General features: G+C 37.0%; 1 protein-coding gene across 1 annotated transcript in view; it reads right to left on the reverse strand.

Annotated features, from left to right (window-relative positions):
- Positions 1-11,046: 11,046 nt before the first annotated feature.
- Positions 11,047-26,415, reverse strand: part of ITGA1 (integrin subunit alpha 1) — a 168,167-nt gene continuing 152,798 nt past the window's right edge. Inside the window, exons 24-29 of the mRNA XM_082836793.1 lie at positions 23,446-23,559; positions 21,533-21,637; positions 21,267-21,371; positions 20,160-20,252; positions 17,875-17,991; positions 11,047-12,985 (exon numbers count right to left, since the gene is read on the reverse strand). Coding sequence (XP_082692919.1) covers positions 12,941-12,985; positions 17,875-17,991; positions 20,160-20,252; positions 21,267-21,371; positions 21,533-21,637; positions 23,446-23,559 — 579 coding nt within the window. The 3' untranslated portion in view covers positions 11,047-12,940. The remainder of the gene's footprint in view (positions 12,986-17,874; positions 17,992-20,159; positions 20,253-21,266; positions 21,372-21,532; positions 21,638-23,445; positions 23,560-26,415) is intronic.

The following is a 26,415-nucleotide window of genomic DNA, read 5'->3' on the forward strand; positions in this document are numbered from 1 at the left end:
TTTCTTTTGGCTTCTCATAACAACTTTATGAGCTATTGTTATGATGTCCATTGTGTGAGTGAAGAAGCTTATTCTTAGAGGGCCAAGGTCAGGAAACAGGGCCCAAGAATGCACAGCTAGTAAACAGCAGAACGGAGATGTGGACCCAAGCCCCCCAGACTCCAAAATCCATTCTCTTTCCAGTATATTGCAGTACCAAATTACACTTTGAGATACAAAATCCCAGCTTACACTCTTCAAAACTGCATTATAGGGAAAAGAATCACATAAATGTATTAGGTCATTTTTGCAGCATTTAGGATCTGAGCATTTCAGCCTGGTCAGTACAAGTAAATATGTAAGAGAAATATCCGTTCTGTTTCATCAGTTTCTAGTCAAGGAAGCCATATGGGCCTAGATTGAAAATACCTTTTAAAGATGTGATTAAATATGAATAATTAGTCTCTCTTCTTTCCTTTCCTAGACATTGCGGCATTAATATTGGCATTTAGTTTCCTTAAATTGCATCCTAAAGTCCATGTCCACCACAGCTCTTTCCCCAGATGTCATTTCTGGAGCCTAGAATTTAACCCACACACACCCTTGCAATCTCCTTTTCTATAGACTTATATTTTCTTTTCTTTTTTAATGTGTTTTTAATAAAATATCTATTGGAGTATAATTGCTTTACAATGTTGTGTTAGTTTCTGCTGTACAACAAAGTGAATCAGCTGTATGTATACATATATCCCCATATCCCCTCCCTCTTGAGCCTCCCTCCCACCCCTCATCCTCATTTCAGAAGTAAAGACAACACAGCACCTTTGTACTGAGGATGCCAGTGGCAGGACATGCCAGGAGCAAGAACTAGAGGAAGAAAATGGCAGATGCCCCTTGATAACAAAGAAGCTGTATTCTTTCTTTCTTTCTTTCTTTCTTTTTTTTTTTTTTTTTTTTTTTGCAGTAGGCGGGCCTCTCACTGTCGTGGCCTCTCCCGTTGCGGAGCACAGGCTCCGGACGCGCAGGCTCAGCGGCCATGGCTCACGGGCCCAGCCGCTCCGCGGCATGTGGGATCTTCCCGGACCGGGGCACAAACCCGTGTCCCCCGCATCAGCAGGCGGACTCCCAACCCCTGCGCCACCAGGGAAGCCCAGAAGCTGTATGCTTGAGCATGAGACAGCCTTTTGGGGAATTCCAGAAAGAGCTGGAGATGGGTTATTTGTACCTAATGCCTTCATCTCTTGAGAACCTTACAAGATTTTCTCTTCAGATCATATTTAAGGTTGTGCCTTTTTAAAACAATCTTGACTGGAACTTGGTGAGCCTCTTTCATCTGAAAATTCTAAATTTTTTTCAGTTCCGGGAAATTTCCTTCTGTTATTTCCTTGATTATTGCTTCTACTTTCATCTCTACCTTTCCATCTCTCTAAATATTATATGCATAGTGGGTCTTTTCCTTTTCAGTATTTTCGTTGTTGTTGTTCCCGAGACTGCTATCTGCTTCTGTCACCCAGCTTCACCGTCATTTGAGTTGCTGGCTTTCCATCAGTCTAGATATTTATAATTTCCATTTAAAAATCTTTTCTTCTTATTTTTCTTACCTTTGTTGTGATATAATGTCATTACAATAAAATGTACTAATTTTAAGTGTGCAATTTGAAGAGTTAGGACAAATTTATATAATCATGCAACTATCACCTCAAACACAATGGGGAACTCTTCCCTTGCGCTAAAGAATTTCTCTCACGCTCCTTTGCTGTCAATCTCCACTTAGTATTATTGATAGAATTAAAAAGCATAATGTTGACAAATTCCTTAGCCCAATGCCTGGCATGTGAGATCTAGGCAATAAATGTCAGTGTCCTCCCTTTTTCCCCTTTCCTCTTAGTAAAATGGGAAACTTCACCAAGCCTCATCAGCTTCATGCAAAACTACCTGCTTCACATCCTGCAATTCCACTCCTGGGTATACATCTGGGAAAAATGAAAACACTAATTTGAAAAGATACATGGACCTCAATGTTCATAGCAGCACTCTTTACAATAGCCAACCCAAATGCCCATCAACAGAAGAATGGATAAGGAAGATGTGATATATATCACATCAAGAAAAGAAGAAATTCTGCCATTTGCAGCAAAGTGGATAGACGTCAAGAATATTATGGTTAGTGAAATAAGTCAGACAGAGAAAGACAAATACTGTATAATTTATATGTGAAATCTAAAAGATAATACAAATGAATGTATACGTAAAACAGAAACAGACTCACAGATATAGAAAACAAACTACTGGTTACCAATAGGGAGAGGAAAGAGAGGAGGGGCAAATTAAGGGTATGGGATTTAGAGATACAAACTACTAAGTACAAAATAGATAAGCAACAAGGGTATAATGTGTATCACAGGGAATTATAGCCATTACCTTGTAATAACCTATAATGAAGTATAATCTGTAAAAATACTGAATCACTATGCTCTACACTTGAAACTAATATAATATTATAAATCAACAATACTTCAATAAAAAAATTATTAGGAAACAAAACAAAATAAAACTACCTGATCGCATGTCCCAGCTGTAAATCTCTTGCAGAATACAAATGACTCCATTTAAATATACAGTCTTCATTCATGATGATGTGGTCCATCTTAGATGGTAGAAAACTGAGGTGCTGTCAAACAATACACTAATTGGAATCTTTGCACAATTACCCACCTTATAATGGTGAGGTATGCAGAGTGGGCAGGAGTGAAAGAAAGGTTTGAAAAGTGTGTGAAAAGGAACAACAGATGGTACTTGGGTGCAAATAGAATAGAAAAGTCTGAGAGTAAAGGAAGAAAATAGAAAATGAGAGACTCAGCATGTAAAACTAAAAAGCCCTGGGCCTTTCATCAAGGACGGTTAGATTCTTTGGCATGGCTAATTTCCAGCTCCACTAATTACCATCTAATGGTCAATTCTGGAGCTATTCTTTATTTTCCAGGTGGGGGCATTTCCACGCTTGCCTTTGGAATGCCATTTGAGATTCTGATATCTAAATGAATTCATGCCACACATACTCAGTTGAAAGATACTACAACAACAACAACAACAAAAATATCTGGGTGAAATGGCAGCTAAAGACCAAACCTGCAGATGTTTCAATGCTGCTTTTATTAATTCAAGCCAGTACTTGCCAGTCGAGTACTAACTAGAACTCTGGCACATGACCAAACAGCATTCATCTGTGAAGTGGCTGGCAGCCTGGGTGCTTGCCCTATTATTTCTGAAATGAGGAAGGAATTGGACCATTGTAACTAAACTCTGTGCAGGTCAGGGATGCTACACACTTTTAAGACTCAAGTCTCAGAGTGAGATGACTCCATGATTCGGCTCTAATCCACACAGAAGCTTAATTTCAGGCACCAATGAGTCCTTGAAAACCTGCAAGACAACAAAGTCAACTCAAGTATAAATCTAGGATTTCTATATACTTAGAGGGATTCCAGGGGTCTCCTTCTCCCTCATAAGGATAGAATCTTCCCAAGTCTGGAATCGCACTCATCTTAAAGTTCATTTTGTTTGATGTTAAGATAGCCACCCCCAGCTTTTTTATGGTTACTGTTTGCATGGTATATCTTTTCCCCATAATTTTCCTTTCAGTTTATTTGTGCTTTTGAATCTTTCTCTTTTAGAGGACATGTAGATGGACCTTATTCTTTTATCAGTCTGACAATCTCTGACTTTTGAGTGTTCAGACCATTTACCTTTAATGTAATTATTGATATGTTCAGAGTTACGTTTGCCATATTACTATTTGTTTTCTATCTGTCTCCTAGCTCATTTGTTCCTCTGTTTCCCCTTCACTGACTTCTTTCTATTAGGCTTGTAAGATACTGATGCCAGGCCTTGTTTTTGGCAAAAATTCTTTCTTTTTCTAGGCTTGTTTAAAAAATAACCCAGCTGGTTTTGCATGATAAATGGGACCACATTTGCTATTATTCTTAGTGAGATTACCTTTCCCATCTTTCCCTGTCTACTCCTTGTTCTCTACCCTGTCCCACTGCTGCTTGAAGAATTAGTTAAAGAAGTAATTATTTGACACTTGGACTATGGAGAATTCTAGTATGGCATGTGTATATGTGTATAATGGTTATTAACTTGAGAGAATGTGGGAGTAATTTTCCTCCCTGTTGTCAACTCCAGAATAAGGGAAAGACTTTGATGGCTATCACCCTTTTAATGTGAAAGAAAAATTAAGAAATGTAATGTTAAAATTTTTTAAAGTACAGGGAACCATATTCTCTGCGATTTCAAGTATGTCAAAATAGAAATATGGAAAAAATAAACATGTTTGCTCAGAAACAAGACAACTTAATGTTAGTAATTTCTGGTGCTGGTGTAATGACTGTTTTACAATCATTTTTCTGAATTCCAAACTTTTTACAATGTGAATATATTCCCTTTAACCCTAAATGATTTTTTTCTCACCTAAAAATTGATATTTATTTAAAAACAATTCAAATAATATAGCTATTCTAAAGAAGAAAACAGAATCACCTCCATCCCTTTTAATGTTCACTTGTATTTGGTGAACATTGTTACTGAAATCTGCTTATGATTGTCACGTTAATTTTATAATCAGACATCACGAAGGGAAAGAACAGCAAATATTGTGTCTATGCTCCAGACTTATAAATAATAAATTTCTATATATGTCATTTATTTTACAGAGAATATATCCAGATTTTTTCTAGTACCTGCACTGCATTTTCCTCCTGGGCAAATGGCGAAATGGGAGAAGAATTACTTACCTCACAGTAGGAGAGAAAAGACAGCACACTGGGGCCATGTACTGACACAAATTTGGTACAGGACCTTACAAATAACCTCTTCAAAACTCAGTCTTTGTCGTCCATAAAAATACCTCCCTCACTCACCATACTGCATAGTTTGAGGATAAAACCTTTTACAAGATGAACATGTCGGGACTTCCCTGGTGGTCCAGCGGTTAAGAATCTGCCTTCCAATGCAGGAGATGCAGGTTCGATCCCTGGTCAGGGAACTAAGATCCCACATGCTGGGGCAACTAAGCCCGCATGCTGCAACTACTGAGCCCACATGCCACAACTAGAGTCTGTGTGCCACAACTACAGAGCCCACACACTCTGGAGCCCACGCCACAACTAAAGTGGAGCCCACATGCCTCAACTAAGACCCGATGCAGCCAAAAATAATAAAATAAATAAATAAATAAATATTAAAAAACCCAAAATGAACATGTTATTACTACTCAAACTTCTTCCTGCATTTTCTTCTAGCCCTTATATATGAAATAAGTTTATTTCTTTAAACTATAAGCTGAATAGAGAAAATACCTTTTTTTTTTTACTTCTTAGTATATTTTTGTTTTATACTATGTGGTCCAATCTATTATTGTATAGCAGACAATTTATTAATAAAACATCTCATTAGAAGAAGATATATAGTAATAATGGATTCTGTGGTTTTTGTCTCAAGTTTGCAAAAGACTAATCACATAGCTATATTGTGTACAGGAAACACCATAGACAGACTTAATTTGCTTTCTGTTTTTTCCCTTTAGAGCATCAAACTGAAAGCCTACCAAGGAGCTAAAAAAAAAAAAAAAGTTGGTGCATTGGAAGAAATATTAATCTTGGATAAAATTTGTGTATTTAAAATCACAGCAGTCACATTCTTCTTTTAAAAAGTCATCTTTTTAAATTTAACATATAAAACAGGATGCTCATTTACCTTGACGTAAAATACACAGCTGATGCACAAGATAAGACAGAATTATACAAAAATACCAAACCTCTGACCTCAAATCAGTATACAGGATGCACCATACATAGGACATTCAAAGCACTCTTTTACTCTCTCAGCTATTTCTAATTATATCAGCTTAAATCATTGTAATCTGATGACCATTTCTTTTTTCAAATGGGTTGAAATTAGGCACTTAATAGATTACTAGGATCAACAAAGTTTGTGCTTCTTTGTTCTTGAATGCAATCAAAATATTTTCTTCTAACGAGTTGGTCCAATAAAAGTCTTGTAGAAATGCACACACCCTTAAGCTATTCATTTTAATGAGTTTATTCTGAGGTAAATAATAATAATAAAAAAGCAATGAATATACTTTATGTTAGACCATGCAGAAAAGTTTATTGGAGTGAGTATGATACATGCTTCAGGGCAGTAGTTATTATATGCAGTGTTTTACTTTTTAATAAAACGGACACAATTTTTTACACTGTCTCTTATCAATTTTACAACCTAATAGTAGTAACACACAGTACACCAATCTCCCTTCAGGCTGGTCCTCCTGATAAGGAACGCACAGGGTGGCTCTTGTAACCTGAATAAAGGCAGTGGTGTCTCTCAATTAAACACTAAGTATCGGGATGTACTGTGTGAAATGCTTCTGGAACGAAGAAGAAGATCTGAGCTGTTGTTACTTCAAATGATTGCTTTTACTTGAGCCAAAGCATGTTAAACTTCAGGAAATTAGCCCTAGTTAATAGACAGGTAAGAATATACTTTTACTCTTATTTAATCAACAGTTTACTTGTGTGAAGTACATGTGTTAGTATTGTAGCCAGGTATGATGTGGGCTAAGGAAGCTTACAGTATTTTTGAGGAGTAATGGTGTGTACATAAAAGATGAATAGCTTCATCCCCTCCCTCTCCCTCTCCCCACATTTTTTTTTCTGTCTCTCAAAATGCAAGATGCCTCGGGGGCATGGCAGGAAGACCGTCACCTGTCATTGGACCTATGATGCTAAGATCTCTCAGAAAGCCACAATTAGTGTGCTGTGTGGTGACTTCCTTCTGCTTGGCAATATGTAGCAGAAAGAAACAATTATGATACTCACTTTTCCCCATCCAATCCTCTTTCCGCTTCTTGAAAAACAGGACTGGGGACAGGGACTGTCAGTGGGAGATTGCTGAATCCTGCCTTTTATTTTGTCATTTGGAACATTTCTTTTAAAAGTTTTGTCCCCAATCTCTATGCATAGATCAAACTGTAATAAAAGGTTAAACACTGAGTCTCAGTCTCTTGCAGGAAAGCTCCTGAAATTCCAGACTTAGTCGTTTTTCATCAAGATGTGACTTCAAATATGGTAAGATCAAACATAATCATAGTTATGATTGCCTCTGGTATCTGCCTAGTATATTGCCGTGATTTCCATGGTGTGTCAGATAATTAAAGGACTTCCAAGCCTCAGTTCACCAGTACAGAACATCTAGATCTCAAGGCCCTGCAAGGAGTACCAGGCTTAGAATGGCCTTGCCAAGAAGACCCAAATTAAGACCAAACATCCCCACTGTACAGTTGAGAAGAGAAACAGCCAACTGGAAGGCAGAAAGCAGAGAGATCTTGCAAATGGGCCCTGGGTCCTACTGTCCAGTCTTCATGGTATTGAAATTCTCTAGCCTGTAATGGGAGGAAAATGCAAGGAAGTCTTGTGTAAAGTTCTGAAGTCACTAGCTACGGGAGAAAGCCTTTAATATATTTTAAAAGGAAAAAAAAAAAAAAAAAAAGCTGATCTCAAAGCAAGGAGTCCAACATTAAAAGTGAGAACTTATCCTTGTATATTTTTCAGTATGGTAAAATTTCAGCACGTGCATATGTGTGTGTCTGATGTGGGAGGGCTGATCCTGGGATGTAGTGGATTTGGGAGCTTAGGCCATTTACAGCAGCAGAGGATCCATTCTCATCAGTTAGGAACTGGACCTCCTGGGCACCACATGTTGTAGGGGACAATGCACCTGGGGCTGAAGAGCCGGCACATGCTCCTGTACTTTTCCTCAAGGTTGATGGTTAAAGGCTGTTACTTGGAATTGCTAAATTCAAGGTTACATTTTAACATGAGGATCAAAAATACTCGTTCACCAGATTACAATGTTAGATTTTAACTCTCTTTTCATCGTTCTACTTAAGATGTTGCACAACAGTGCTCCCATTGAAACGGCAGCCTTTAGCCTTTAGTAATGCACTGCAAAGTTCACTTCCAGTGGCGGTTTCAGAATTTCTGGGTAGGAGGTATTTAGAGACAGCAGTCTGATTGGAAGGGCTGTCTAGTGGATTCACCTGGAAGTTGTGTTTGCATTAAAATGCCTGCTGTTTACAGTTAAATTGGAAATTTTAGTTAGAAAGTAGCATCATTTCCAGGATTTTAAAGCTCTTCTTTTCTTTCTTTCTTTTTTATTTTTTGCGGCACGTGGGCCTCTCACTGTTGTGGCCTCTCCCGTTGCGGAGCACAGGCTCCGGACGCGCAGGCTCAGCGGCCATGGCTCACGGGTCCAGCCGCTCCGCGGCATGTGGGGTCTTCCTGGACTGGGGCACGAACCCGTGTCCCCTGCATCGGCAGGCGGACTCCCAACCCCTGCGCCACCAGGGAAGCCCATCATGTTTTAGATTATAATTTCCATGGGTGAGGATGGGGATTGGGGGGGTGCTGATGGAGACCCACCAAAGGGCTGAATCCTGCCAGCTCCCCACTGGAGTAGATGCTGACAGTGTCCCAATAACAGTCTGTAAATATCTTCAAGCTGTTTCATCTCTTCAAGCCTTTCATTCTGTCCCTATTACATTTACCATACCAACCCTTTAGATTGCCACAGAACAGAGGACTGACATCCTGTGTAAATGATCAAATCACAGAAGCTGGTATTCGTAGCAAACAGAGCACACGTTTTAAAAAGATTTTTCTCTAGTAGTCTTCTTGAAAATCTCCCTTGGGTGAGAAGACTAATCTAATGCAGGGAGACTTGAGAAGTGTTGAAAATCAATGAAGGATACATAGGATACTATTTTTAAAAGGCTGATTTGCCAGAAGCCTCTTTATTTGAACAATACTGTGACTGTTCTGGGCACACGGACCATGCTCTGAGCCTGGGTCTTTCTTAGTTTTCTCACTGTTGTGCAAAGCAACACAGTTAATTCACACGGAGCAGATTACAACATGTTTGACAGAGAAGATATCCTGCAGGAAAGCGCAGTGCATAGACGCTGGCGGGCAGCCTTCACACAGTGCAAACTGTGGCCCTTCGGGGGGCCGCCTGGAGAGAACATGCCAGCCCTTCTCTCAGCTTCTCCTTCCACCCAGGTTTACTCAAGCACTGCGCAACCACCTTTTGCTTTGGTGCAGATATTTGTTTTCTAATTGAGCCTAGATATTGGTTTTGGTTTTATAAGAGGTAAAATTATAAATTACTGTGGTTGAGTAAACATCAAATTTTGTAAAATATGTCCTCCCACAGCCTCATTTCAAACACAGTTATGACATAAAAAATATTCAGAGATTAAATTGCCCATGAATCTAGTGCTCGGAGAAAATAATTGAACAAATTGGATCACTGAAGTTCAAACTGGGTCATAGAAATTACAAATATTTACAAAGGATGACCTTTCACAGTATGGCTGCAGGCCTCTGGATTCTGAGAGAAAGTGAAACAGCTTCTTTGTGGTTGTGTAGTTCTGATTTTCAGTGTCACCCTTTATATATATATATTGCTTTCAACTCCTTTGCCTGCAAGTTCGTATCATTTTATTAACATTAAAGGAAGATTCTAATTTTAGAAATTGAAATTGAAGAATGGGAAACTATGTAGCACTTTGCTGGGTTTGAGATCAACGTTTTAAGAATAATTTGAAATATGATTGTATTGTGCATGTTTGTGTGTGTGTATATATATATATATATTCATGTTACATTTCTATTTATCTATCATCTACACCTATCTATCATCTATATCTATCTATCCATCTATCATCTATATCTATCTATCTATCATCTGTCATCTATCTATCTTCTATCTATCATTGTCATCTAATCTATCTCAATGGTGCACTGAAGTTAGCTCATACTGGTTCTTGAGTACTGACAAATACATTTTCAGGAATTCTGCAAGCTGGTTAGGGCTATGTTGGTAGCTTGAAAATGGCCGTGACAAAACTATTTAGATCACGAAAACTGGTAAATGACACAAATCAGGGATTTTTTTCCTCCTGGAGAGCCAAGTTGTTCAATAATTTACCAATATACCATTGTAGGCTTGGTATGGAAAGGGACTTCATACATAGTTCAGTCCACAGTGGAAGAAATAATTAATTAAAAAAATACCAAAGTTATAAAAAGAAACTATTTTGCAATTTAATTTAATGAATAAGCTCATAAATTGTCTTAAATATCACTTTTCTTATTAAATGTTTTAAAATAAAATAATAGAGTTTAGTATATTTCTTAATCATTGTCTCTGTTTTAGGATATCTGTACAAAGCTAATTTGGGACATCTGTTGACTTATTAATTTAGTCAAAATAATAATTATACATTTATGATTTTTGGATAGTTGCATAAATGTATGCTAAAGTTAAATATTAATGAAAGTGAAAACTATATGTAAAGTGGATGAATCAAACTTTTCTTGTGGTGTAGCTTTTGTGTGTTTATTTCTTGTAAACTCTGTTATTTGGTGTTGAGGTATTTTTTCTCCAATTTGTGTCCATGCATGCATGCGTGTGTGTGCATGTGTGTTTATACACACACACGCACAGATGCACAGACACATACGTACATAAACCTCAACAAATCACAATATTAAGGAAATAGGATATCTGGCTCATTTAATATTCTACTTAAAAAACAGGAATGAATTATGTTAAAAACTGTGCTGAGCTTATAAGCAGCTATTTGATTTGGCCAAACAGCTCTTACTCTCTTTTCTAAAATGTTAAAAATGCCATCTTTTCTATTTTTCCCCTTTACGTTAACAACATGTTTAGTTGAAATGTGCATACTCCTGGTTCAGTAAATACTTTGCCTGGGAGTCAGAGGACAAGTGTGAATTCCCCCCCCCCCCGGGTCGCGGGCCTCTCACTGTTGTGGTCTCTCCCGTTGCGGAGCACAGGCTCCGGACGCGCAGGCTCAGCGGCCATGGCTCACGGGCCCAGCCGCTCCGCGGCATGTGGGATCCTCCCAGACCGGGGCACGAACCCGTGTCCCCTGCATCGGCAGGCGGACTCTCAACCACTGCGCCACCAGGGAAGCCCGACAAGTGTGAATTTTTAAAAATTTTATCTATTAGATTTATTTCTAAGAATGTGCTGAGCCTGGATCAGAGCTGCTGAGCAGGTTGTGCACCGGAGTTGTGCATCATGGTGACTGAAAACGAGAGACCCGAGTTTTGTTGGGCAAAGAAAGAACAGGTGGAAAGAATGATTTTGGAACCTGGAGATAGACAGCAGGAATGAAGAAAATTCTAGAACTGGACACTTCTGAGCAACCACAGGCCAGGAAGAGGATGCCAAATCTCTGGAAAAACTTAGCCTTTCTTCTAGCTACTGAGGACCTCAGCACTCCCCAGGTGCATGTCTTTGACCATCAGGATCTCAGATGTAGATGTAGAGAGCCATGAGGTAGGCTGCCTCTGAGTCCACAGATAATTCCCTGGAAATTAGTTTTTAAAAATTAAATGTATGGCATTCAATTTCTCCATTGATTTGCTGCTTTCTGAGAAAAGTAGAGCCCAGGACTTTCCAGATAAGTACAGGTTCTGATCTTGTGATGGTCAATCGGGTGGAGAGATAGAGTTGCAGAAGTATCAGAAAATTTTACAGCAGTAGTTCACATGTACATTCATTCATTGTTTTTTCCCTAAGAAATGGAACAACCTAGGAGCTTATGCTACAGTAGAGTCCGATGCACCACGGTGATTACTTCAAGAACAAAGAAGCTCATACAAAGGTGTGATGTCTTTCTGTTGGTGCGAGGTTTCAAACTTGAAATTCTTTAAAATACATTTCCGGAGATCCATTTAAACATTCATATGCCACACTCAAAAAGCAGCGGCTTGTTGGTAAAATGCAATACTGAAATGGAATACTGCTTTTTCATAAAAAGAAGAACCACGTTTGGAAAATTAAATATCTTTTAAAATATTAAAAATAAACATACTCTCACAGCTTGAGGGTTTGAATGAACCATGTACCAAGGAGTTGAGACAATTCCTACTTTGGGTTACATCCTGGGACCCCCTCACGTTCAAAAGATGACCAGCATTTCTGCGGCATCCATCTACATTTGTCAGTTCCATTCGGAAACCATTTTAGCATATCCCACACACAACGTGACTTTTCATGACAAATCACTGTTATGCCACATAAAACTGCTGTGCTTTTTCAGTATAAAAGAGTTTTGAGTTTTAGAGTTCAATACCAAAACTAGGCGTGTTCTGTAAAAGCTTAAATTAATCCATTCAGTGCACTTGCTTTTAAACAAGTCTATCTTGATTTTCTATCCTAGATAGAATTTCAGCTCAATTGTACTATTTTTCAAACACTTTGGAAAGAAAACTTTCCCAGTATAGAACCCAACACAAAGATGCTGAATATATTCTCTGTGATTTAATTCTATTTTCAGTCTATATTGTATATAGAATCCACCTGGGAAATTTTTCTCATTTAAATGGGGGGAAGTGATCTTTTTCAGGTAAAATTCCTTTCTTGACATTTACAAATATTGACCATCATGCTGAATGTGGATATCCATCAGGAATCAATGGAAAAAGCTTAATTTATATTATTTTGAAAGTAAATGTTTCAATGATCATAAAAATCTTTTTATGTATTCCTTAAATACTTGGAATGGTGATTTAATATATAAACATATTTGTACAGGTTATTTTTCATCTTCAAAACACTTTGTAATTTTGCTTAAATACTCAACAAAAATGAGTAATTATTTAAAAATATTTTTCAACATTTTATAAAATAAGGCTTTAACGTATTGTTTTTGGATCTTGCTTGATCTGTCATTTTCTAAATGATTAATCCCTGATGGATTATGTAGAGTTATGTGACTATGTCTTTAATTGTATTTATAAATTTCTTGTCACATATTTGAGGCAAACCTGAGGATAGATCATTGAATAATTATTTCTTCTAACATATTTCATTTCTCCATTTTCTTCTTTAGTGGTCTTTTGAAGAACCCAATCTGTTGAGAAAATACCAAACATAATACAATTAGTTATTTGAATTTAAGTAATAAATACTAATCTCAGATAAAATTTAGTTTAGTAAAATGTTAGCAATTGTGGGCATACAAATAATATAATCAAGAGGTATTTTTTTCATTGATCTATTAAGTAATACCGAATGTCAAGAAATGTCATTTATCAAATTGCTATTTCATTTTTAACTTTTTTGTAAATTAAATATATCATGTCTCCTAGTAAAAACTAGTATATGTAGCAAACTAACTTAAAGGGTTTTGGAAAAATATTTTGGGAGACGTACAAACTGCAGTTAGCTGGCACTGTCTCTACTTTGCCATCACCTTTCTTTTTCAGGGATGTGGCAGAGAAATTTCCATCAAGTAACTGATGGTCATAAATTGAGGTAATTATTGCTGATGGTGAATCTCATAGGTACACTATGGCTAAGGGGTTGGGGAGGATTTCTGAGTTGTCTGGATTAACTTTAAATGTGTTAGCACATCTGTCTCTATAGGCTTGACATAAAGAGTCTCTTGAAAACACCCTGTATCATTTGGATATGAAAATGAAGTCACTGAACATATGAAATATTTCACGTAGTGGTGAATGTGGGTCCCTTTTCATTATGCTTTGTGATATGGGGCATCATAAAAATTACAAGTGCTTTATTATTTCCAATTAAAGAGTTTAATAAAAATAAGGATAGGAGCTAGAAGGTACCTTTGCAATATTCTAATCTAAAATGGATATTTAAAAAAAAGAAATTTAAAAAAGGGTCCTAGAGAAGTATTCTCTTTTTAAATCTGTGTTTGTTTGTTTTTTTTAATTTGAGAGTGGATTATAATAGTTCAAGCAAAGACAGTGAGTTAATTCTTTGAAAGTGTGGTACTTTCATGTCATTTAAATCATGAAGTTAGGGTAAATTATGCAAGGGAATTATATATTAAAAAATAATTATATTGAACAATTGAGGGCTTCGAGGGCATAAATGGTCAAACATATGCAGTTTTAAATTAGAGAAATTTTACTCAGGGCTTTATGTCTTTCTCCATGCCAGAATCTAGTTGGTGGCAGACGTCACAGAAAAGGTGACAACAGAACAAATGAACATGAAGAAACGATAAATGTGTCTCCCTTAGAATGCCAGTTCTCCTGCATGTATCAGGCCTTTTCCTTTGAGCCAACTATAAAAGTTCTGGATTCACAAACCATTAAGCCCTTTAACTTGTACCTGCATGTTCTGAAAATAAATCAGACAAGCCTTTTACAAAAGCAAGTGGTGAATCATGACTTTTCTCTTTCCTGCCTCGCCCAGTTCCTGACCTTTTCTTCTTCTTCCTCAAGTCTTTTTGCTTCTTTTCAACCTTCCTTTGCTTTCACATGTTAAATGCTTTATTTTAAAGCTTAACTTCTGTTATCTAAACTTTTCCACCCAACTGATTCTATTAACATTGGGTTTTCAGTGGAAGTTGGGTGATTAGAGTGGAGATTAGGAAAATACAGTTTATAGCTTCAAACTGAACAGGGCCAATACTAGCCAACATTTGCAACAAGTTAAGTTTGTTTTGAGCACTCAGACTTTCTTGGTAGCTTTCTCTTTCCTTCTTTTTCTTTTTGTATTTACTTAATGATCTTATTTGTGTCCCCCTAGTTCAAAACCCTGTGGCAAAGGTCTGATTAAACTGTCCTTGGCAGAAATACACACTCAATGACTTTAATATAGAATAAATGTTGAATGAAACATTTATATTAACATATAAAAGACTAATAGGTGGCAGTGCTATTCCCCATCCACACTCCCTAAGGATATGCATATTGCATGAGGAACAAAGCTTTGGGATTAGTAAATAAATCATCAAGGGTGGATCAGACATCAGTATGAGATCAAGTAAAGAGAGGAACGATCTGATTTCTCGGGGATCCTCTGTGGACCGAGTCTCATTCTATCCTATTGGCTATATTGACTTGACTGGGCATCTCCCTTAGTGTGTGGTACCATATTTCAGGACATGTTTCCCAACCTATTTAAACCTGTGTCCTCTACAAGCCTTCTCCCTTCAACATCAAGTATATTAAGCACCTACTAAGATTTTGTCAAGCTTTAATCTCTGCTATGCATGCTACGAAGGTAAAGCTATAAAGACTGTGCCTTTTGAAATGGAATTCCAGCTCTAGGAGGAAGCTTTAGCCTGTTCCCTGCACAAAGTCTCAGACTGAGAATTTTGATGAACTTCCAGACTGGTGGGATTTGGAAGAAGAAGGAAGAAAGGATAGTCCTGAGGTTTCTGCTCCATATCTAGTTAGTCTAAAAAGATGCCTGGGGGGCTTCCCTGGTGGCGCAGTGGTTGAGAGTCTGCCTGCCGATGCAGGGGACATGGGTTCATGCCCCGGTCCGGGAAGATCCCACACGCCGCGGAGTGGCTGGGCCCGTGAGCCATGGCCGCTGAGGCTGCGCGTCCGGAGCCTGTGCTCCGCAACGGGAGAAGCCACAACAGTGAGAGGCCCGCGTACCGCAAAAATAGATGCCTGGGGATGAGAGTTGCTCTTCTGAGCCTACCGCAGACCAAATTCTTCAGGGAGGTTGGAGCAGGAGGAGGGCCAATTAATCTTTTCAGTATAATGGAGCTGCTGAAAGTCTGAATCCAACCGGGGGTTCTCACTCCAGTACCAAATATTTTTATACATTTCAGAGAGTTTATGACCCTCTTAAACAAAACCCAATTCCTGGAGCTCCAGAGTGAAGAGCCTTGCCTCATAGCCTGCAGCGGTGGGACATATTGGATAAGGGGTAGGCTTTGCAGATAGAGCATTGCTTGAACCCAGTCCCTTACTAGCTGGTAACTCTTGGGAGAGTTACTCTCTGTTTGCTTCAGAGTCCCCAAGGGTAAAATGTAGTTAAAATACTTAGTTGAAGAGGTTGTAAGGAAAACAGAGTGAATAGAAGCAAGAGAGAACACAGAGTGGGGGGGCTAATAGTGTTGACACAGAAGTGAAATGCCCAGATTCAGATCTTTACTTTGAAATTGACAAACCATGTGGCCTTGGGAAACATATTTAACTTTTCTATTTTTCAGCTTCCTAGCTTGCAAAATGAGGTCCATAATAGTGTCTTCCTCATAGGGTTGACGTTAGTATCTAAGTGGAAAAGCTTAAAACAGTTCCTGGTATATAGTAAACACTCAGTAAGTGCTAGTTCCCCTCCTTCTACTGTGGAATCACCGTTCTCATTGCTGGAGCTCCCAGTGATGTGGCTGCTGAACTAACTATACCTACTGGTCAGGACAGGCCAAAGGCTGTTAAATGGTCTTTCTTTGGGCTTAAAAAGAAGATCTAAGAAGCAATCAGAATGTGTCATCAAAACATCTCCTGGATGGGAGAATGTGTTTGTTTTTATACTTATGCTTTTTCAGACTGATGACCAAAACACAGGTGGCTGAAACTTATTTGTTAGTTTTAAAAAGAGGTATACAACTAGAGAGACTATCCCAATAGTCAGCTCTGGCTTTCCCCTTCTCTTGGCAGCGGTGTCCTGAAACTATACGAGCAAGTGCTGTGCTTAGAAGACCATACTGAAAGACACCAACAGTAAAATCTTCTATTACAGGTGCATATGAACAAAGAAACCACATTCTGCATTTCAAGCACAACCTTGACACCACTAAGCCGGGCCTTGGGTACCACAGTGTGGCAAAGCCAGGTATTACAGACAGAGCACGGATACCCTGTAAAGTAGGAGGAAGAGCTGGAGGTTTGAGATGGTGGAGAATTCTGTCCTGGAGCCTTTGCTGGAGAAAAGCAATGGATTCTATTTACTGAACTAAATGCTCCTGATATACATGGTTTTGTTCATCTTCTCTGAGAGTAACCCCCACAAAGAGGAAGTTAAGTCATTATAACTAATGTTAGTCAGAATGGATAGGAACAGTTGGTAATTTGGTGGCAGAGAAATTTGTTATTTAAACTATTTGATTAAAAGATAATTCTGTTGCTCAGGCATCAGAAAAATGAATATGTAACCGCAATCTGTAGTTTTAACATAGCTTAGCTTTTAAACAAGGCGATAAGTAAAATATAGGGTGATATATGGTAGAATAAATGCGAATTTGATATTTAACTAGAAAAATATTAAATTCAACTTTTTATGAGATTTTATGCTCTATTAAATTTATCCTAAAAGCTATCATTTCAGTTCTGCTTAATTTGAAAAAGATACAGCTAAGTGTTTGAAAATTTTGCATATCTCAGTTTAAGCAAACATCTATGTAAATATAGAGATTAACCCGACAGAAAATAGATGGTTATTCAGTTTTACAGGAGGATTTGAAACAGGAGTCTATGCAACTATAAGATTTCCGTTTCATTGACTAATCGAATAAATCTCTCATTTCTCACTCAGGCATGAGACTATTGCGTAAAATGTGGTATTTTTATATAGTAAAGAAGCATATACTTTTTAAGATACATAGAGATATGTGATTAGGATAGGGCTTATCTTAACCATAATTCTGTTGCTGTATATTCTTAAATTGACATAGGAATTCATTCTTGTTTTTTCTATAAAAGAGAGTTTTTATTCTTCTGTTTATAAAAGTAATGCACACTTAATTTAAAATTTCCAGTGTTATAGACAAATGAAGATCCCCTATAATCCTAACCTCTAGAGGGATCTTCCATAATTTTTGGATATGTCTAGTTTTTTTCTTGTACCAAAATGGGATCAAGTTGTGCACAATGTACGAGATATGCATTTTTCTTTTTAATTTTGTCTTGGTTATCATTTCAATTGCTGTGTGATACTATATTTCACAGCATGGATAAATCACAATTTGTTTCACCAATATGCTGTTGACAATTGAAGTAGAAAAGTCAAAGGAGCTTTGGTTCTTACCTTCCACAGTGCTAATATGAGCAGCATTAATAGCAATAATCCAGCAAAAGCACTCAACAGGATAACCCATAACGGCACTCTGCCTGGTAGCCCATCTTTGGATATTTGAATAGCAAGCTGAAAATTATTAAACAAGATTGTTAACATTGATAAACATCTATTAGAACTCCCAGTACACTGAGTTCTTTCAGGCTATAATTTTCTACCAAACAGTGTACTTAATCTCATTACTACATACAGAGAAAACAACGAGTTCATACTTTAAAATGCCCTTCATCTATTCTAAATCTCTAACCATGTCATATTCATTATTACCAAAACAATTTTATAATTTTATCCTTCAGAAATTTATACATGAAGAGTAAACTATCTATGAATCAGAATTCTCAATGGTAGAGGTGAATTTAACTCAGGGAGAACCAACAGTATTAGATGTTTTAAAGATTTATTAGTAGCCGTTAGTGCATCATCACACTAGCACAAGTTGGGGCTGGAACGTTGTCACAGGTTATTGACATATAAACCTGAGTAGGTCTTCTAATTCTAACTGTAACTTTAATTCTAATTCTAATGTGCTTTATTTTTTGTTTACAAATTGAGGTATAATTTTCATATAGTAAGATGCACAAATCTCAAATGTACAGATAAATGAATTCATGCATACATCGCCCCAGTGTGTTTTTTAATTATACCACACTGTCTATTCCAGTTGACATACTCTTAGCATCTTTAAATTAGGTCTTAACTGAAGTAAATCTTGAAGGAGACAGCTTTTAGAGTTCCAGCTACTCAAGCTCTCTCAGTGTGGCACCCAAACCTCAATGAAACTTGTCTGCCCTGCATCCCACCCCTTAGGTTTCTGAGAAAAAAAACTAAGTCAGGGTAGCTATCAATGACCAATAATAGCTCAAGGTTCTGCCTCTCCGTTTAATGGGGAACATCTCAATTCCTTAACCTAGAGGGGAAGACTAGGGGTTAAAAAAAAAAGAAACTAACAGGGGAGATATTTGCATGCAGTGGATATTGATCCAAACCCCTCAAATGGCTCCCGGTAGGTCACTACTCATGTATCCGGAAAACAGAGCTGGCAGGAGTATAGATGTACAGAGAATCAGACCTTTGACGATAGACTTTAAACACATCTAAAACATTTTCTTGAACTTAGAGGTGCAGAAAGGGAAATCTGGATGGGATCAGTGAATTCCCCAAGATCACAGAACTACAAAATGCTCATTTTTAGTGATTTTAACAATTTAAGTATAATTTGTCTTTAGGATAAAATGTAAAATAAAGAGCTCCATGAGGAATTTTAAACTAACAGTTAGGGGAAATAAAGCTAACTGTAATATTTTAACAATGCATATTTAGGAATCAAATATACTCTTTTCCAGTATAATATATACTCATATTTTTTGATGCTTACTGGAGAAATTTTAGCTTCTCTACATGTGGAATAACTTTTCATTTATTGGGTTAAGTGCTCTTTATAAAGTAAGTAAACATTATATCCAGATATTCTATGTATATATTCTTTAAAGGTAAATATTTATCAGAGGTCACTGGAATTATTTAAAATAGGTACTAATTTGAAATTAAAAAATTAAAACATCAGGGTTAGGCAGCTTCCATAGAATTTTGTGACTCATGATAGCCACATGAAATATTTAAACTCTCATGATAAAAGGGGGAATTATGCTGAAGTGCTTACATCTGTAACAGGTATTCTGGCCTTACTTTATAACAGGATGAGAAAAAAACGCACACCATTTTATTTTTACCTAGGACTCCAGCGTGAATTTGTATTGGGGAATAGTACTTCATTTTTGTTTCAAATTTCCCAATGACTAAATGAAGAAATCTTTTAAAATTTTACATGTATTCCTATACAGTATAAAGACACTTTTTGTAAAGAAATTGTTTTTTCTAGTCTGTTCTTCAGACGTCAACTACATTTTATAATATTGGTTTTTAAGTAGGAAAATTACTAATGCATCATTTGTTATCAAGGTGAGAGTAAAAACATCAATTTACTGTGATAATTATAAGTAATCAAGTTAAACACGGCATGTTAATTGTAAATATCATGGTTTTTCCCAGTTTCTTACCAAGAAGAATGAGACTGAAATCACACTTGAAGTTAATCAAGTGTAATTTGAAGCAGAAAGTGTCTGTCATTTATTGAGAGCAGTGCTAGTCACTGCTTTAGGGACTATAAGCAAATATAAAACATATGTTACAAACAGAGTGAAATGTATAATGTTTTCAAAACTTGGAGTCACACTTACCTCTCTTTTTTGATTGCCAGCACTTAAAACTAGTGATGTATTTTCACTCTGAAGTTCTGCCCCTATAGTAAGATTTAAGCTGGAAAAATGTGCCTGAAAAGCAAACAGGATTTACTACTTTCAATATATTGAGCTAATCACATTGAGAGCTAGTAATGTTTTAGTGCAATTTTTCAAACTAAAATTTTTCTGACAGATTGAAACACTGGTTTAACATCCAGATGGAACTGATGGTGTGAAATGATGACTGTGTACCCACCATTCCTCTCTGCACTCAAATTCTCACTTAGATCCTTGTTATAGAATGGGGAATTTTTCTGAATAACACAGTTTCTGTTCAGATTTATCCTTTGCAAAACAAACTCCAAACCCTGTCCTCCTTTCATGGAGCTGGATATGGAATAGCTACTCTCTGGTAATGAGGTTTACATAGGAGCTTGTTTAGGATTAAGCATGAAATTACCAATATTCAACAGTTTGTGACTTATGAAAATAGCAACTTAATATGATTAAATCTAAAAATGGAAATTTCATATAATTAACAAAGTACTTCTAATAGAGAAACAAATAATATAAAATACAATGGATTAAGTTTAAAAGAGCTAGTTGTCAGATGGATTTGACTTTATTAGGGGTTAAAAATGTCCTCCAAAATAGATAGATAGATAGACAGACAGACAGATAGCTAGATAGATAGTCTGATCTAATACAATGAATCTATAATATATGTTAGCTCTACTCTTTGTTAATGCTGTCAAGGATTGTCTCTCTATAATTCTTTGTCTCTTAACTGAGTTCTAAGGTATTAAGATAAGTGCAAACTTTGCTATTGTATAGGTGTTTATCTCTTGAAGTGTAAAGGAAAGAACAAGAGAGACTAAAAAGAAGCATATACATGAAAGGGGACCTTGGAGATAACTTAGTTACTAACAGACAGAAAATGACACCCGAATAGCTGGTTTAGTAGAGTTGGGCTTGGACCACATTTTTCCAGACTTCCAGTCTTGTGTTCTTTCTAGAGAAGCACTCTGCTTTGCTTTTATTAAGTGTTGAACAAATATTTGTTTATATTATTCAGTTATTGCAGAGAACTATACAATCACTTACTTTTATAAAAGTTGGTTTCCATAAGATAAGTGAAACATTCACTTGGCTCATGTCAGAAGGAATCAGATTACATGTGATGGTGGCAAATTTACATGCACTGCAGTCCTGTTTAAATGCCCAGAGGTATAAATTAGTATTCTTGCCTTTTGATAAAAGATAGTATATTAAAATATTCTACAACATAGTTATTTTTAGGTTGGTATTGAATTTATTCACTTGGAAAGCATGAGGTAAAATTAGTACTTGTCTTGGTAATTTGAATTTACCAGAATGGTGCCTCGTTTGATATCTTCAGGTTTGGATATTATCATTTTCTTCCCAGAGTTGATACCAAAAGGATCCTGGAGGCTACTGGGTCTGCAGTTGACATTCTAAGAAATAAAAATATGTCTTTTATCAGACAACATCTGATGTCAGAGGGAAAAATGACTTGGTGCAATAATGTGAAGAATCTGTGAATGACAGCCATTGCCATACCTGAAAGGTCCATCTTCGTAAGTGTGCAACATGGAAGAGGCTATTCTGCACCAGCCATATACCTATACTATCCCCCACCCCCGATAATAATTATTGTTACCATTTTCAATTGTAATAGATAGCAGTGAGGTTGTTATGGAAAAGGAAGGATGCTAGTAGAACTTACTATTACATAATACATTCATTAATTTGTTTTCATCAAACATTAGTTTGTAGAGCCCCATAAAATAGAGAGAGAAAAAAATTTAACTCTACTGAGGAAAAAAAAAAAAAGGTTAGCATCTGTTAGTCAATATGTTGGCTCATATAATGGTTTATAAAATAAACAAACCAAAAAATCCAGAGTGGGATTTTTGTCTGTAGTTATGTATTCATCCAACAATATTTCTGGAGTCCCTATACACCAGGGTAAGACACAGTGTGTGTGGGAGGGAGATGTAAGAAAGTGGCCCTATCGATGTTAAAATGCCATGTTTATAAGTTCGCTGATTCTTGGATGGTTTTTCTAGACTTAATCTAGTAAACCTTTTGCTTCCCTAGGACTCTCTACATCCTTGATAAAAGGTAATAAGGATGAAGGTTCATAAGTAGTAGGACAAGTCTAATTTTGTTCTTTCTAGGTTCCCACAAACCTACTTTTTCGGATTAGAGGTAAATGCTAGAGGTTTATGTTCTCCTTGCCTTTAGGAAAACATTTAAATATTCCAAGTCAACCACCACTGTTGCTATTTCTTGATTTCTGAGAATACCTTAACTTAAAATCTCTGCAAAGAAGAGACTGTCAAATGCTGAAATAAGGCATGCATTAATTCAATACTTATTGTGATTTTCTATGTTTTAGATACCTAAACCATAAAAATAAACTACCATATCGACTCATTCAATGCTATAGGTACAAAGGGGGCATGATACTGCTAACTCTTGGGATGAGTAAGTAGTATTGTACCGTTTTGGGTGCAGCTGTCTGTGCTTAGGAGCAGCGAATAAGTCTTTTTATAGGGTGGTTTGATCACTTCAAGCAAATTAAAGGTGCAACAAACTCTTCGGGCATAAGTCAACAACTAGTTACCTAAAATCTGCTCCAGTGGATTGAACAGCGAGCCCCAAAAGATATGCCCAAGTCCTAATACCTGAAACCCGTGACTATTACCTTATTGGAAAATAGGGCCCTTTGCCGATGTAACTAAATTAAGAATTTCCAGATGAGATCATTCTAAATTGAGGGCAGGCTCTATACCCAGTGAAGGGTGTGCTTTAAGAAACAGAAGAGGAGGAGACACTGAAACACAGGGAAGATGGCCCTGTGAAGACAGAGATTGGAGTTATGCTGCCACAAGCCACCAGACGTGAGGAGAGAGACATGGAACAAAGGGTCCCCTCAGAGCCTCCAGAGGGAACCAACATTGTTGACACCTTAATTTTAGACTCTGGCCTTCAGAACTGTGAGAGAATAAATTTCTGTTGTTTTCAGCCACCCTGTTTTGGGTAATTTGTTACCACAGCAGCGGTAAGGAACTAATGCCTCTACTAAATAACTAGTGGAAGTCATTATTATTATTACTAGTGGTAGTAGTAGTATAATTTTCTAAATGCCTCTCCATGTTACTTTGATAAAATCTATTTATCACAGAGAATAAAAGGCTTTAGATACAAACTGAAGAAGATACCATAATGACATAACTCCGAGGCACACATGACTTACCTCAGAAGATGACCACCCACTTGAGTACAGTACAGGAAAACCATCTGATGTCATGTTGGGGAATGAAATTGACAGCTTAAGTTCTGGCATTGGAAAATGCCCACTTTTTCTAATCTACAGGGGAAAAAAAGAAATGTAATCCTTTCTTCCTCTTTCAACAGCAGTTTTTCTGTCTTACATAGGATTTTGGTTCTTAATTGATGAATTAAGGTATGAAATATTTTGAAAGCCAAAATGAATGCAGAGGGTTTATGGCACTGTACAGAGAATTGGCATAATTAAACAAGCAAAAAATAAAGATGTTTCATGGTCAGTGGTCATATGCATCAGCTAAAATCATATATTGGTCCTTCACCTTCCCAAAATGAGTTAATTGTTTTTGAGTCAATTTACCATGCTCATTGCACTTTTCAACACACCAGTCTTTTTGGGGGTGGAAAGGAGGGAGAACACTTACCTGATTCACTCAGAACAGGTGAGCATATTTTTGTTTGCCTCAACCCAGCTTGCTATAATTCTCTGAGCCCACAAAGTCATTTCTCACCCCAGCTAGATGGTATCTGCCCCAACGGTACAGGCAAACCAGACAGCCATCTGCTTCCCTTCACAATCCTGTCCCCAGCTAGGGTTGTTGTGTCCCTAGCTGTTGGTAATCCAGTCCGATGAGAGTCAGACTGACTCTCATTTCAATCCCCATCTCTTTTATCCACTAACCTAAAATTATCACTTCACATCACATCCTGCCATCAATGGCGATGAAGTGCATAGGGGAGGATGTCTGGGTGGGATGAAGTTCAGCAGGAAGCTGAACTCACTGTCCAGAAGTCCTCGCCTGCTTAGGAGAAGTGCATTGAACTGGGCCAACCAGGTGCAATCCCCACCCCCTCTTCTCCAGGTCCTCAGGCGTCTCCTTGGCCCTTCTGTGCTGAATTCTTAGGCGAGCAGGGTGCTCCTTAATCTAGAGACACAGATGCCAGGAAGTCCAACTGACCTCCCTACCTGAGCTTTCTAGACTGAGAGCTATTCAGATCTGGAGCTGTTTTCTGTGGTTGCTGAAGATTAAATGCAACCCTTAACCCTGGAATTCTGGAGATTCCTGACCACCTGTGCCTGGTCTCTTAACCATGCTCCCTGACTCTTATCTTCTAATTGTAATATGCCCTGGGCTTGCCTGGCATGGCCTCCCAGTCTAATTCCAATTGTTTTTCAATATTTAGTCAGAAATTGGGTATTCTGTAATGCACACTTATTCTTTCTGATTAAAAACAATGTTCCTTATAGATACATTGGAAGATACTGAAAAACAGTAAGTTTCCTACAATTCTATATTGGTAACATTTTAGTGCACAAATTACCTTTTATATTTGCATATTATGTATCTTATAAAATTTGTATCATATAAAATATGAAATTTGGTGTCCCATTTGTAAAATTTATTATGTCATGGCATCTTCCCATAAATTTAGAGACTCTTTGAGAATATGATGTTTATTAGCTGCTTAATGACAACCACAACATCAATATCTATTGTTGACTGTTCCAGACACTGCTAATTTTCTCACTTGCATTATTCCCTTTAATCCTGTTAACAGCCCTATGAGGTAGATTCTCTTATTATCCCTGTTTTATCTATGAGGAAATAAGGTTAGAATGAGAATAAAGACTTCCAAGGTCACTGAGCTGGTAGAGAGCAGAATTAGGTTTTTCTTTTTCAACTCCAAAAGGTGCCCTCTCAACCATTATAATAGCTGTCTCCCCATGCCCAGGTTTTAATTTTTAAACTAATATAAATAACATTGTTAAGAGTATCTCTGGGTATAAATCTGTTTATACCACCAATAATTTCCTATGGGAAATTTCTAGCAGTAGAGTTACTGGGTCTCACCTAAAAAATGTTCTTTTTTTTTTTTTTTTAATTCCATTACTCCAATTTTAATCAGAGTAATCAGAGATACAAAAGATTTATGTTCAGGGATATTCTTAACAATATTATTTATATCGATATTATTTATAATAGTTTGAGAGTACCTGTTTCAAGTCCGGACCCTAAAAAGTGACAATTCATGAGGTTCTACAACATTCAAAGTCTTTCCCTCCCTTCCTCCCTTTCTTCTTTCCTTCCTGCCTTCCTTTTTTTCTTTCCTTCCTTTCTTCCTTGTTGTTTGCTGAATTCTCTAATCCAGGAAAAGCAAATGGGACTTGAAAAACTGGGTAGCCTACATTTCAAAAATTTACCCAGTAGTAGAGTGATTGGCATTCATACTAACTTCCTGGATATAAGTTGAACAGGCATTTCAGCAAAGGGCACAAATAAAAACAATGAAATGTTCTTGAGAGTATTCATTTATTTCCACTTTGTAAGAGAATTCCCTTTTTTCATCGTTGCCAATTCCCAAAGAGATTGAGACCATCTTCACCTCTAATAATGCTGTATTATTTCATACTTTTGAATACAGTTTTAAATCCATCGTTTGAATTGGACTCTCTTTTACTTGCATAATATTAACTTGAGTCTGTGTCTGTAAGTAGGCAGTACCTAAAATGACAGCCTGGCTCAGCTCCATAGTTACTTATTATAATGGTTAGGAAAAGTCTGTTATGAAGATTTCAAAATTAGAAATATAATTTCTATTTAGAAATGATAGAAATATCATTAATAGAAATATCAAAAATAGAAAATATCATTTAAGGAGTCGATAGTAGGAACACCAGTAAGTTATGGTATAATACATACGAAAGGTAGCAAGGAGCAGAATAAGATACAAATTTATTTGTTGAGTAGGGAAATTATTACCAAGACAATCTGAAATAATCAATTTCTGAAATAGTCATGTTATTTTTTAAAAAGTGCTTTTCTCAGTTATACTAAAAAATGCAAATAAAGTCTACATGTCTATAGGTAGTGTCTACTTGGTTCCCTATTTTTTCTAGGAATTTATGATAATTAATTGTGTCATAAGGAAATTAGGG

This window comes from Leucopleurus acutus, assembly GCF_964270905.1.
Source record: "Leucopleurus acutus genome assembly, chromosome: 3".
Taxonomy (NCBI): Eukaryota; Metazoa; Chordata; class Mammalia; order Artiodactyla; family Delphinidae; genus Leucopleurus; species Leucopleurus acutus.